Source organism: Apis florea, unplaced genomic scaffold (assembly GCF_048593485.1).
Source record: "Apis florea isolate Af1SG1 unplaced genomic scaffold, ASM4859348v1 contig_2350_pilon, whole genome shotgun sequence".
In the NCBI taxonomy this organism is placed as follows: domain Eukaryota; kingdom Metazoa; phylum Arthropoda; class Insecta; order Hymenoptera; family Apidae; genus Apis; species Apis florea.
In genome coordinates, this window is record NW_028256565.1 from 2,934,569 (window position 1) to 2,947,053 (window position 12,485).

Consider the following 12,485-nt stretch of genomic DNA (forward strand, 5'->3'; position numbering starts at 1 on the left):
ATCATCAATAAAATTATATATTTGAATTTTTATTTGAATTATAAAGATCTTTTTAAAATGATATCAATATTCTATATTCGAAGACGTGATTATATATGAAATGATACTGCATTTATTGAAATGATACTATATTTAAAGATTTATTTTGTGTTTTTAAAATAAAGTTCGACGCTTCCTGTGTATATTTGTTCAGCATCCTCTGATTAATGTCAGCATCCATACAGAAATTTGGTATTTCTGAATTATTAGCGACTATTACATTTTCTATTACGTCTTATTTTTACTAAATTTTTATTAAAATTTTTTTTTATCAAACACTGTATATGTAAAACTATTTTTATTCTTGTATATAAAAATAAAGTAAATTTTCATTAATTAAACGCACATTAATAAACATAATTTAAAAACAAGGTTAATAATACATTGCGTAATATAAATTATAATTTTTTTTAATTTATATGAAATTTAAATCAAATTTTATGGACAATGTTCATATAATTTCTATCTTTAGAAGACATTTTGATCTTACGCTTACGTTGTATTGCAGCTATGTTCCGTTATATATAAATTAAACGATACGTGGACTCCAAATGATGATCGTATGTTATTATATAGATTAAATTCTGATAAAATTCTGATTATATTTGTTCTTGCTATTTATTACTAATACATGATATATATATACATATGTATATATACATATATATATTAACATAAAGAAAAATGTTAGTTTAATTCTGATAGTGTAGTGAAAAGTGTAATTTTCTTGTTTTATTTTATCTTTCTATGGTGGAATGGTCAGTCTTATTAGAAATTTAAATACATCAGGTAGTGTGAGTATAACAAAAATGATATTATCAATGAAATTGTTATTTCATCGTATTCTATTTTCATTAGTTTCAATGTAACATAAACATAACCTTTTCTTATGAATTTGCAATTCAGTTTAAAATATATAATTTATACTGTTATAACATCATAACATCATGATTGTATTATGAATTTTTATTATATAGTGTATTATATGATTGCAAATGAATATAAAATTATATTGTAGGGAGCTGTATATTTTGACTCATCTCATAACATGGATGACGAAGAATATCTTCAACCTGTATTAACTTCTCAAGAAGAACATTTTCATAAATTAGATACTGTTCTAATTACATTTATCCCTCTTATATTTGGTGTAAGTATTAATTTCTCTGATAAAATAAATAATAATAATAATACCAATAATAAATATTATACGTACATTTGAAATTTTAGGTATCTTTAGAAATTACAGGAATTATATTTATAGCTCTATGGCCTGAAGAAAATAATAAATGTGATACATATTTTATATACTTGTATCTTCACTGTGCATATTGGTTGTTAATAATGTTAACAGATCATTTAGTAAAAAGAAAACATCATAAGCTTCGTATTTATGGATATCTTGATTTTTATCAATCAACATATCAACAAATAAGAACACCTCTTTTCATAGCATCGTTATGGATAACATGTTATTTATTATTAGCTGTGTTTTTGCATCACACACATAAAGTTAATTATGAACAATATTGTCGTGCATCAGAATGGTTCACACCTCTAAATTATATAGTGTTCTTGACTACATTGGAACTTATAATTATTGTACCAGTTTATATAAATTATATTAGTAAGTATAAAAAAAGATATTAAAAATATTTATTTCTATATAAATATAGAGGTGTAAACATTTTTTATTTTACAGAACAAGTTTTAAGATTTAATCGATTACGTCCACCAGCTGATGTTGCTAGAGAAGAATGGTTATCTTCTTTTACTCAAGATACATATGCAGGTAGTAATGAAGTAGGTTATCATCATAGAGAATCTAATTTAGAAGAATTGCTTGAAAAACAAGCGGATTTAATAAGATATTTAAGAGATCATAATGTTAAGTTAAGTCATAGAATGATGCTGTTGGCAGCCCAACGTAGATTACCTGAAGCATGAGATTCTGACAAAGTACAAGCCTTATATGTATAAGTGACGTTTTATCATATATATGTTATTTTATATATTATATTTATATATTTAATTATAATATTAAGAGTATAAGACAAATATTTTTTTTTTATAATTTCGTTCATTTGTACCGTTTCATAATGTTTTCCATTATATTTTTTCCCCCTTTTTTATTTCTGAATGCACTAACTTTTAATAATATGTTATTTCGAGTGTAAGGCTTGCACAATTAAGATTGGAATCATATGTTCGTTTTTTTTCTGATATTCGTATTACCACGATGTTTGAATCCTTTTCATACATTAATTATTGGACAAATGTTAAATATTTGACATTATTTTTATTATTTAATTATATTAATTTAAAATAATCGTATATTTAAGTGGCATTATTAAGTTAAAAAAGGTATCATGTCATAAAAAATACGTGATTATAAAAAATCAAAAATAATTTCTGTGATAAGAAATGTATATATCCAATTGAATAAAGTATATATTTTTTTCAATATACAGCACTTATAATTTTAGTTACATCTAAATACACTTTACATTATTTATAATACATTATTTATTTGAATTATATGAAGTTATTGTATTTAGACTAGCAATATCTTCACTACATAATATTCATTTTTTATTACATACTATGTTGACTAACATGGTAACAAAACACAATAATGTATTTTGCATTTTTCAAAATAAGCTCCTTTATCATTAAATTAAATGAATATACTTTTAATACCAAAACTAATTTTTTTAGTTTAAAGTATGTTTAAAATATCATTAAAAAAAAAAAAAGATAAATTCTCTTATATGTTTGATGTATTATGTTGAAAAATTATTTTAACAATAAACTAAATGTATCTATATATATATATATATATTTTTTTTATAATACATATATGCATATTTCTATAAATGTCTAATAATACCTAATTTATATCGATAAAAACCTGACGCAATGTGCACGTAGAGACAAAAAAGATTATACTCGTGGTTATTTGGTCCGTATTTAATGCGAACCTTATATAATATATGTTATAACAATCGCAAAATAAGGTTCTCAATAATGATTTCTTTTTTTTAATGTGTAACTACGTATATTATAAGGCTTCTTGTGGATGAACATCTTAAACGATGCATTATATTAAAAGAGAATTCTATTTACAAAAAGTTGACGTGTATTACGGCAGGCTTAGACTCCTATGCTAACATATGAATCTATATATGCTTCCATGGTATATAAAATTATTCACTTATATATATGGAACACTTAAATATACAATGCTATAAAATGTAGAAGCTTGTACTTATTTACTACTTATTTACTACATAATTACAATTTCGACATTTTCCTTTGGAAATGAAAATGTACTACAAAATGATGGTTTATGAAAACAATACTAAAACTGAAACTTCTTGTCATTTTAGTTAGTTACTATACTTTGTTCTTTGTTTTTTTTGAAAGTTTGTACTACACGTTAGGCCAGCCATTTTTGCTGCGTATGTATATCGGATACATTAATCCTGATTATTTCAAGATTGTAAAGAATGTATACCGAGTATTTTTTTTTTTTATTATTGTCTTAAAGAAGAAGTTTTTCAGACTTCATGATAAACGCAAATCGAGAATATGTTCTCGTATTAGTCAATTTTGAACATTTTTTTGCCAAATTGTTTTAGAGCAATGAGCAACAAATTTTGTCAAATTTCACTTGATCATTTCTATTTTTACATATCCACACTATTTACGAATATTAGATTTACGTTTTAAGAAATAGAAACGAACGTACAAACGCTATGGCGTTTTATATAAAATTACGAGAGGCGCAAAAAGTTCATTTGACATTTAAGGACATGTATCAATTGTGACGCGATTTTTATGATGGTAAGATTTTTAATAATATTTCCTACAAATAAGCAGTGATCAAGGATTTTGTTTTCAATTTGCACACGTTTTCCTATCCATTTCGGTAATGTATCGTTGTTTAAAAAGTAATCTCAACAAATTTTATCTTATAGAAATTATACAGATAATAATTTTCAGACTATAGAAATATACGCTTGTTTAAAAAATAGTTTTCTCTTACATTTCTCATTGTTCTATTTTGAATCATCGTTATTTATTATTAATAAACGCACAAAACTATTTATTATAATCCGCACAACACTTTCCGTTAAATTTCCAATTCGCACTTGAAGAATCGACGCGAAGGCGCGGTGGTCCCAATCCTCACAACTGTTTTACGATGATTGTTAATGATGAAATCACGCGTGCGTGGCTCCAACAACGTTTCCACTTGCCGAGAGTTGCTCCTCGGCCTCCATCATTTTTAATTTTCTTACTACCTGAGCGTGTTCCTCGAGTAACCTCGCAAATTCCCCTCTTCTAGTTTCGGCTTCCACTTGCATCTGCTTGATTTTTTCTCTAGGTCCGCCTGGACTGTCCAATGGCGTTTGGGAGGACGAGTTCTGGGAACTGGTTTCATTCGATAAGCCATCCAAATCCGAGTTCTCGCTTGATATCGAGTGGGAATCGACATCGTCTACGATCAAGCTGTAAATTAAAAAAGAAAAAAATGTTAAAATTTGAATGCATTTTTTTTTTTTAATTGTTATGTTGTTGCGAATCTAACTCTGATTTTTTTTTTTTATGTCGAAAAATGGATGAGGATAAATTGAGTTATATGTATCTATATATTTTATGCTTAATAATCCAACAATTATATTTTATCTTATTTTTTTCAATCGATTTTCGATATCATTTTTTTTTCGAGATCTGGTTAAACCCATCTACTGATATTAATTTCGATCGAAGAAGGCTATATACAATAAATTTAAAATCGAATTTAAATATTAAATATCGTTGTACAAATGTTTGTTTACTAATAGTTTATTAGTGGTACGTATATTATAGTAACGGCACTCGAGTCTACGTTTCGAATTTGGGTTTCGAGAAGCTAGCAGGTCTCGTCGCTAAGAGGGACGTGATTTTCGTAGTTGGTCTAAACTATCGACGTTCTGCCCTGCAGCATTCTAGTGGCAACAATTGTCGCTTGCGTCAATGTTACGTCATTGGTACTGAAGTACCTAGTCTAGGCTATAACGAATTGATTTTACGTAAAACATCGCGTATAATAATAATATAATTATTTGAATAACTTTACGAATAAGGACACAATAAGTATAAGCAGAATTTTTTATTTTACAGAAATAAATATCTTAATTTAATCACGATGGAAAAATGTTTTATTATATGAGGAAAAAATTAGAAATTCTTTTAATTTGCGTCATGATCTATAATGGATGATTGGATTATGCTTCCTTATAGTTTTGATAAAAATAAAATCGTTTTCTCGATAAAAATACATCTTCAATATTAATTTACGAAACTGAAATTAAGAATGATCATCATACTATTCGATGACATCGATTACTTTTCGGGTAATGATTTTTCTATTAAACCGATTATAGATAGATAGTTATTGGAAATACACCCACGAAAATTCTAGAAATAACAGACTTTCGTTTGCGCGTTTGAAAATGTATGCACGATTTGGTCAGGATAACCAAATCTATTCCTAGGTACGATCTGATCGGCTATTATATATTGACTTTGCCGTTTTCACACATGTATTACGTGAACAATTATTATCTATAAGTATCTTTGGCATCTTTTTATCCAGCATTAAAATCATTTGATAAAATCTAAATTATTAAATCGTTTTAATTCTTAAATTTTTAAAATCATATCAATTCTTGCGTCGCATTTTTTAAAAAAAAAAATTTACGATTTTTTACCTGAATGCACCGTAAATTTCTCTTCCCGATGCCATCGTCACTGCGATATCAGGCAACGATCCTGAAACAAAGAGTGAACTCAACAATTCTAATAAAAAAAAAAAAATCTTTTTTATCAGATCCATTAACTCAGATCAAGCATCGTGCATGGATAAGACGCGTTTATAACTGCTATAAACATTTATAACATAATCGTTAAACGATAATTTAAATACGTTTTTGTCATCGAATAGTAAAGCGTTTAATTTATCGTCAATCAAATCTTTATCGTGATGATTGCGACGGCGAATCTCTATGACGTATCGTAGAATATTATTACACGCTATTTAATTTCAACGTGATGAAACCACGGCTTTGTTCTCCCTGCCAAGTGATAAAATTCTCCTCCGCCTCGAGACAACCAATCAATTAAAACGAGTTGAACGATTCGCGAACATTTTTGGGAATCGAGTCAAGATTATTACACTGAGTCCTCCCAGGAAACGCATTTCGTCTTATATATCGTTGACACGCGTCTCCGGCAAGGACACGATGCGTAAACGAAGCCCTCGTTTATTTCAAGACAACGAGCGCGCATATCGGAAACTACCGATGCTCATGCTCGATATATAACGTAATAAAACATCTTATCTTGCATTTTCTTCGCGAATTGGTGATGGAAAGTAATTTTTCTACTTTAGCAGTTGTTTAATTCAACGTTTCGAGACGTTTCTTTTCGAATACACGGTAAAAGATTTTATACATTAAAATCCAAATCAGTTTTTTTTTTCAAAAAAAAGAAAGCAACTGAGAAGAATGATATCATCGTGACGTTAATGTTGACGCGATATTATCTCCGTTTGTCATTCATAAGATTTAATATATTATACGATTGCGACTTTTCAGTGATTTTCTTACGTAAATTGAAAATCGTTTTGTTTTATTTAATGAAAGATCGATTGATGACCTGACCCCGCACCGCATTGTATTGGCTCATCAAACGTGAAACGAGCAAATGAAACACAAATCATAAATAGAATATTTTTTTATTTCTCAAAAAAATTTCGAGTAAAAAAAAAAAAAAAAAAGAAAGAAAAAAAGAATCGATCGGTTCGGTAAAAATATTATTCGTGACAACAGGCCGACCGTTTTACACGAACGACGTATGCAAATTTATTCGATGGAAGCGGACCAAATCGAGTCCATTTACACGTGCACGTTGCACACGTCATATCCTACGTCACGAACCACGCGAATTTTAATTAATACTTTCCTCAATATTCCACCCTTGCTCCTAATAGCACCGGTTAAAAGTTCGACAAGGTCGAAGAACACGTTATGTATATCGAAAAATTACGCGCGTTATTTCCGATACCTCATTCTCGATTGATGGATTACGCGATTATCGATGGCTATAAATGCGAAATCGTCGGTGATGATCGGAGCGATATATGCGTGTATGAAGAAGATGGTATCCCGATCTTTCTAAAATAGAATCGACGAACTCGATTCCGACCGAGACCAGAACCTTGGCCCCATAGAGTAGAGCTTACATCCGTTTCGTTGATGAAATGATTAATTAAGCGCTACGTGGACTAAATATCTTCAAATATCGGGATTTTAACGAAATCGATTATAAAACTCTATTTTTAACCAATGTGTTACAATGTTACGTTATAATATATATTACGAAGGTGATAACAAAGAAGAATGTCTGCTCTAATCTTAGAAATTAGATGTACGTGTGAAAAGATCTGATCATCGAAATCACATGTTATAATAATGTAAAAGGAATTTTCTTTATTCGAAAGATCGTGGACCGACGACCTTCGACTCGAGGAAGAGAATCTTGAGTGCTTCGCGACCTTAGACAATACGACTTGTATACAAAATATCCACGAACCGTGACCACTTCTGCGGCCGAACGAAAGAAGAAAGAAGGAACAAAGAAGAGCGTAGAGAGAAGTCAGAGGCGACAGAGAGAGGAAAGGTAAATGTAGGTATCCTCTCGTATTATTGCACCGGATAAACGTCAATGCCGTTTAGAACCAGTTGTAACGTTTCCACGCTAGATTCCTGGCGTCGATTTCAAACCTGAATATTTTCATAACAAAACGTTGCCCGTCAAAAAGCTCTAATTACACACCGGAATCTTTATTTTAAATATTTATATAACTTTGTATATAAGTCTCGCGTTGTTGCTGTTTTCAAACGGTAACATTTTTATTTCCCTTTTTTCTATTTTTCGTTTTTCCGAAACAAGAGATATCGATAACGATAAAAAATTCAAGGAAATTTTTATTTTACTCACCTCTGACCATCTGTGCTGGAATATTTCTGATGAATTTATCTATTTCTCTTCTCGTCTTCTCGACTTTTCTTTTTTATCTTTATTATTATTATTATTATTATTATTATTATTTTTTTGATTAAATAAAATCGATCCTAAATGGCTGTTCGACAAATTCTCTTCCTTTGGGAGCGAACGATGAGTGGAAGAGCGAAAGACGAGTGGAAAAAAGATAGTTTCAATTGAATAGTGAACGAAACCGACAGAGCGGACAGAGAACGCGATGTTCACTACTCGAAAGATTCGCGCAGACTGACTCCGCTCCGGCCTCTATTGCCGCGCTACAACCTACAAACTGCAGGTTACCGCTTCAACGAAGAGAGAAGGGTGGATGCAACCGACAAATTTTATTTCATACCGTCACCCCCACTTTCTTATTCTTTCATACATTCGATAAACCCTCCCCGTTTCGATCGTGTGCATCTTACTACATCCGATACACTCGAACGATACCATTGATTAGAAAATGAAAATGCGTGTATATCAACCACTCGATATCGTATATCGATATTTGTCACTAAAAATATCCAATTTTTTTTTTTCCTTTTTTTTCTTTCAAATCGACGATAATCCTTATCGATGATGAATAATCCTCCGTAAAATTGGCCGCAATTTCTATTTCAGTCCGCGCCTTGTTTTTAACTCCGCACCAACTATTTTTAAACGATTGATCTTTATTGTTGTTAAATGATTTCATAAAAGATCAGGCGAACATTCGCGCGGGGGCAATTAACAATTGGCCGTAATTGTTCGCGATTCCATTGCCAGAGGTGGGCAACGAGAAGTGGGCAGAAGTCGGAAGACGGAGAAAGCGGTGGAAAAAATTGGTGGGGGGAAAACTCTTGGGGAAAAAAAAAAAAAAAAAATTACTTGTCTTCGAGAGAAAGGCGACGATTTACACAGATCGGATCGATGTTTCGCAGAAACGGATATTGACTGCTTATTTAACTAACGGATGAATCATTCGTATAATGACGTCCGTACGTACTCTTTGAATTTCGATTATGTAGGTACGGATTATACGCGCAATTACATTACATCTTGCAATTAATTTTTACCTCGTTCGTATAAAAAGAGGAGAATAGAATTAGATTCATCGAAATCCCACGTGCGTAGATAGTTTTTCCGTAGGAGGCGCGCATTGTATTTGATCGTTATTATCTTAATATTCACGCGTCAATGTTTCGCGTGAAAATTGAAATTCATTTCCCAATAATTTTTTGCAGATCGTCGTTTTAGCGATAACATTTAGACGACCTCGTCCAGTTAGCCAGACGGGTTAGCCTGGCGACGAAGCACTCGATGGATCATCCATTATTCTCTCTATATAACACACGAGAACGTAAAAGTGTATTAAGTAATCAAGGAAGCTTTTTCGAAAGGGGAATGTTTCAAAAGAGAAAGGAAAGTAAATTTCACAACTTGCGCACAACCGTAACTTAATTTCTAAAAATTAAAAATTTTACCCATAAACTTTTTTAATCAACCCGAGTGCAAACATCTTCCATCCTCGTTTCGTTTATTTCATGTATTTCATAAAAACACGCGGCTGAGAAATGCCCGGATGATGATGGGCGCGGATGCGGCCGAAGGAACGCGGCCGATCCATGTCGGTTTTCAGGGTCACTCGCGAAACGAAGACCATACAACTGTTCGGTGGTAAATTATTTCGGTTGGTCGCTAATTTTGTCGCGGTATGCCATACCGCGCAGGGAGCGTGGTGGTTAACCATCGTCACGAAACGCGTTCACTCGTCGTCGTGTGTCTGCGTCCTTAACCCCTCCTCTCTCTCTCTTCTCCCTCCTCCTCGTCCGTCATCCCCCTCTCGCTTCCCTTTGTCTCGCCGCTGTCGAGAGATCGGTCGGCCGATCGACTCCCTATTTTCGCTCGTTAAGCCGACTGCGACATTTCCTCCACGGTGGAAAGGCTCGATAAGGGAATCGCGTGCATGAGATAAAATTTTGAAAAATATCTCGTGGAAATATTCGTACACGGAGGGAAGAGGGAATATTCAGAGACGAGTATGTGTAAAATGGTGAGGGTAAAAAAAGAAAAGAAAAGAAGGAAAGATATAGATATATCGGAGAGATGACGTTGGAGGAGGGATTTGTTCAAAGTGGAGGGAATTAGATTAATTGGGTTATAAAGTAGAAAAGAAGGAATTGTTATCTAAATTGCAAGATCTATCGTGCAAATATCGCGAACGGTTAATGGGAGGCGATCCGGTATGATGATAATATCGAATATAGGTGATCCGTGTTTACATTTACGTCAAATCTGGAGAAAAAATCGAGAAGAATCTCTAAGCTCGGATTTCTTTGGCGAAGATAAAAATTGTCTCCAAGATAAGTACATGCGTCAACGCTGATATCTTATCGAGCCCTCTCTCCAGTTTTGCATAGATCGTAATCTTTGATTATTGTGAGAAATGACTGTCAAGTCATGTCGAAAGAGGTCGTCTAAATTCGAATTCGATCTCGAACACTTTTCGCGATATTTTTTTTTTTTTTTTTTTCCTTTTCCCCTCCCCTGAAAGGAGAATTATTTCACCTTTTACCAAACGGGTACACGATAATCTGTAATGTAAACACAAGATCTGATGATATGTGTACCGAACAGAGTTTCGAAAATTCTTTCGAAATTAGTTTTAATATTCGAGTCCTTTCCCCTCCCCCCCTCCCTCCCCCTCTCCTTTAAAATTACAAAAGTTCCAAAAAAGAAACTGATAAAAACCGTGTATTAGCGAAGTGAAAAGGGACCGAAACGCTCGTTTGTTACGAGACCTTGGATTCGGAACCTGACTCAACGCGCTAGACATTTGATATCGAGGTTAAATGTTCCTCTCCAGTCGAGAGAGGGGAAAAAAAAAAAAAAAAAAAGGAAAAGAAAAGAAAAGAAGAGAAAAAAAACGAGCAGTTTGTTTCTTTTAGCAAAAATTGCGAGGGCGTGGAGAGATTCCGCGCATACCGATTCGAGTTAATAAATCCGAATTTCTTCATCCGGTGTTTCCATCCGCGTATTTCATCTGTTCTAATTCTAGTATATATATATAATAACCCGAATAATACGTTTTACCTGGAATCGAATCTTTTTCCGGATCAATAAGCTTTTTCAATTAATAATCGTTTAGCGCGAAAATCGTGACACACGCGCGCGCGCGCGCGTGTATGATATAAATGGAACGCGATATATTTCATTGCACGAATCAAATGCAGATTCTCGCGTCTTTATTTGAGGGAATTAACGCGGGCAAATATTTACCGTGTTTATCGATAAACGGTGGAAGCGAAGATCGGGCTAAATACTGTATTTCGCATCGTAGATTGAGCGTAAATATTTTCCACCGAAGAATAAGTATATACGCGTATGAAAATCTTTTCCGGCAGATTGGAACGTCCGGTCGTCCGTGGCACGACGTACGCTGAAAGTCTATAAGTTGCCGAAGAGTATTTTTGTCCGTGGATATTATCGATTGCATATACCCCTGATTCGTTCTCCCTTTCTCTCCAACCTAGAACGTATAATTCGTGAAACGTGTATATATTCCTCTCTTTATTTCATTCGCATCCCCCCTCGATAGATAAATTACGTTACGTGTAATTTCTTTCATTCTTTCTTTTTTTGTTTACATGCTCGAATTTTCGCCGATGATCGACTCGCTTATCCAATCTTCTCTATTTAAAAAAAAAAAAAAAAAAGAAGATTCGATTTAAGAGTTACGCTTGGAAAAATATATTTCGCAGAGGGAAAAAGGAAAGGAGGTTTGGGAGAGGAGACGATCGATCTCGTTATGCGCGGAAACACCGGTGAACACCGGGAATCCAGATAATTTGAAACTTATGCGAAGATATCTGGGAATAAATCGATTTCGTTCAATTCATCATCGAAATGATAAATAATCGTAGATAGGGAAGATTTTGACGGAGCTGTGAGTGCTCGGTTCACAGTTCGTAAATTCGAACGATGAGTGACGTGTCTCAATTGTGATTCACTGCAATGCGTCACGGTGAATAGAGAATCTTATTCTCGGCTCATCGTGGCTTATTGTTCGCAGTCACCTACTTTCATTTGCCCAATTGTATCGTTTCCTTCGCGCAACACTCTACGACCTCTATGTACGTGTGTTTTAAAGCAGGAAATTTCACTCGGTTCCTCTCTAAATCGATTTGCAAGAAAAAAAAAAAAAGAAAGAAACCGTTTATTTTTCGGTGTTCGCCTAAAAGCGATTCCGATTCGATCTCGGTGGCGATATCTTTATAAAAAAAAGAAAAAAAATAGATGGACTTGTTTTGAAAAAAGAAACGAAGATCCAAAAGTGAACGTCTGTGCGCTATCATCGATTCGATGAAAAGTTCTTG

At 32.9% G+C, this 12,485-nt stretch overlaps 2 protein-coding genes across 3 annotated transcripts; one reads left to right on the forward strand and one right to left on the reverse strand.

Annotated features, from left to right (window-relative positions):
- Window positions 1-177: 177 nt before the first annotated feature.
- LOC100869521 (transmembrane protein 192) lies at window positions 178-2,505 on the forward strand. 2 transcript variants are annotated; one of them, XM_003696590.4, is made up of 4 exons: window positions 178-833; window positions 1,058-1,189; window positions 1,270-1,666; window positions 1,742-2,505. In XM_003696590.4, exons 1-4 carry the CDS (start codon window positions 795-797, stop codon window positions 1,984-1,986), a joined length of 813 nt encoding a protein of 270 aa, XP_003696638.2. In that variant the 5' UTR covers window positions 178-794; the 3' UTR covers window positions 1,987-2,505. The 2 variants fall into 2 exon arrangements, with proteins under 2 accessions (XP_003696638.2, XP_012345932.2); XM_012490478.3 differs by having other exon boundaries at window positions 511-828.
- On the reverse strand, window positions 2,473-8,449 carry LOC100869643 (uncharacterized). Its single transcript, XM_003696591.4, has 3 exons — window positions 8,089-8,449; window positions 5,799-5,859; window positions 2,473-4,554 (listed from the first exon to the last, which is right to left on the reverse strand). Exons 1-3 carry the CDS (start codon window positions 8,096-8,098, stop codon window positions 4,266-4,268), a joined length of 360 nt encoding a protein of 119 aa, XP_003696639.1. The 5' UTR covers window positions 8,099-8,449; the 3' UTR covers window positions 2,473-4,265.
- Between the last annotated feature and the right edge of the window lie 4,036 nt (window positions 8,450-12,485).

Coding starts and splice junctions, on each gene's coding strand:
- LOC100869521 (XM_003696590.4), top strand. CDS start 795: ATGGTCAGTCTTATTAGAAATTTAAATACATCAGGTAGT. Junction 1,190..1,269: donor TTATCCCTCTTATATTTGGT/GTAAGTATTAAT, acceptor TTGAAATTTTAG/GTATCTTTAGAAATTACAGG. Junction 1,667..1,741: donor AGTTTATATAAATTATATTA/GTAAGTATAAAA, acceptor TTTATTTTACAG/AACAAGTTTTAAGATTTAAT.
- LOC100869643 (XM_003696591.4), bottom strand. Junction 4,555..5,798: donor GAAATTTACGGTGCATTCAG/GTAAAAAATCGT, acceptor TTTAATTTACAG/CTTGATCGTAGACGATGTCG.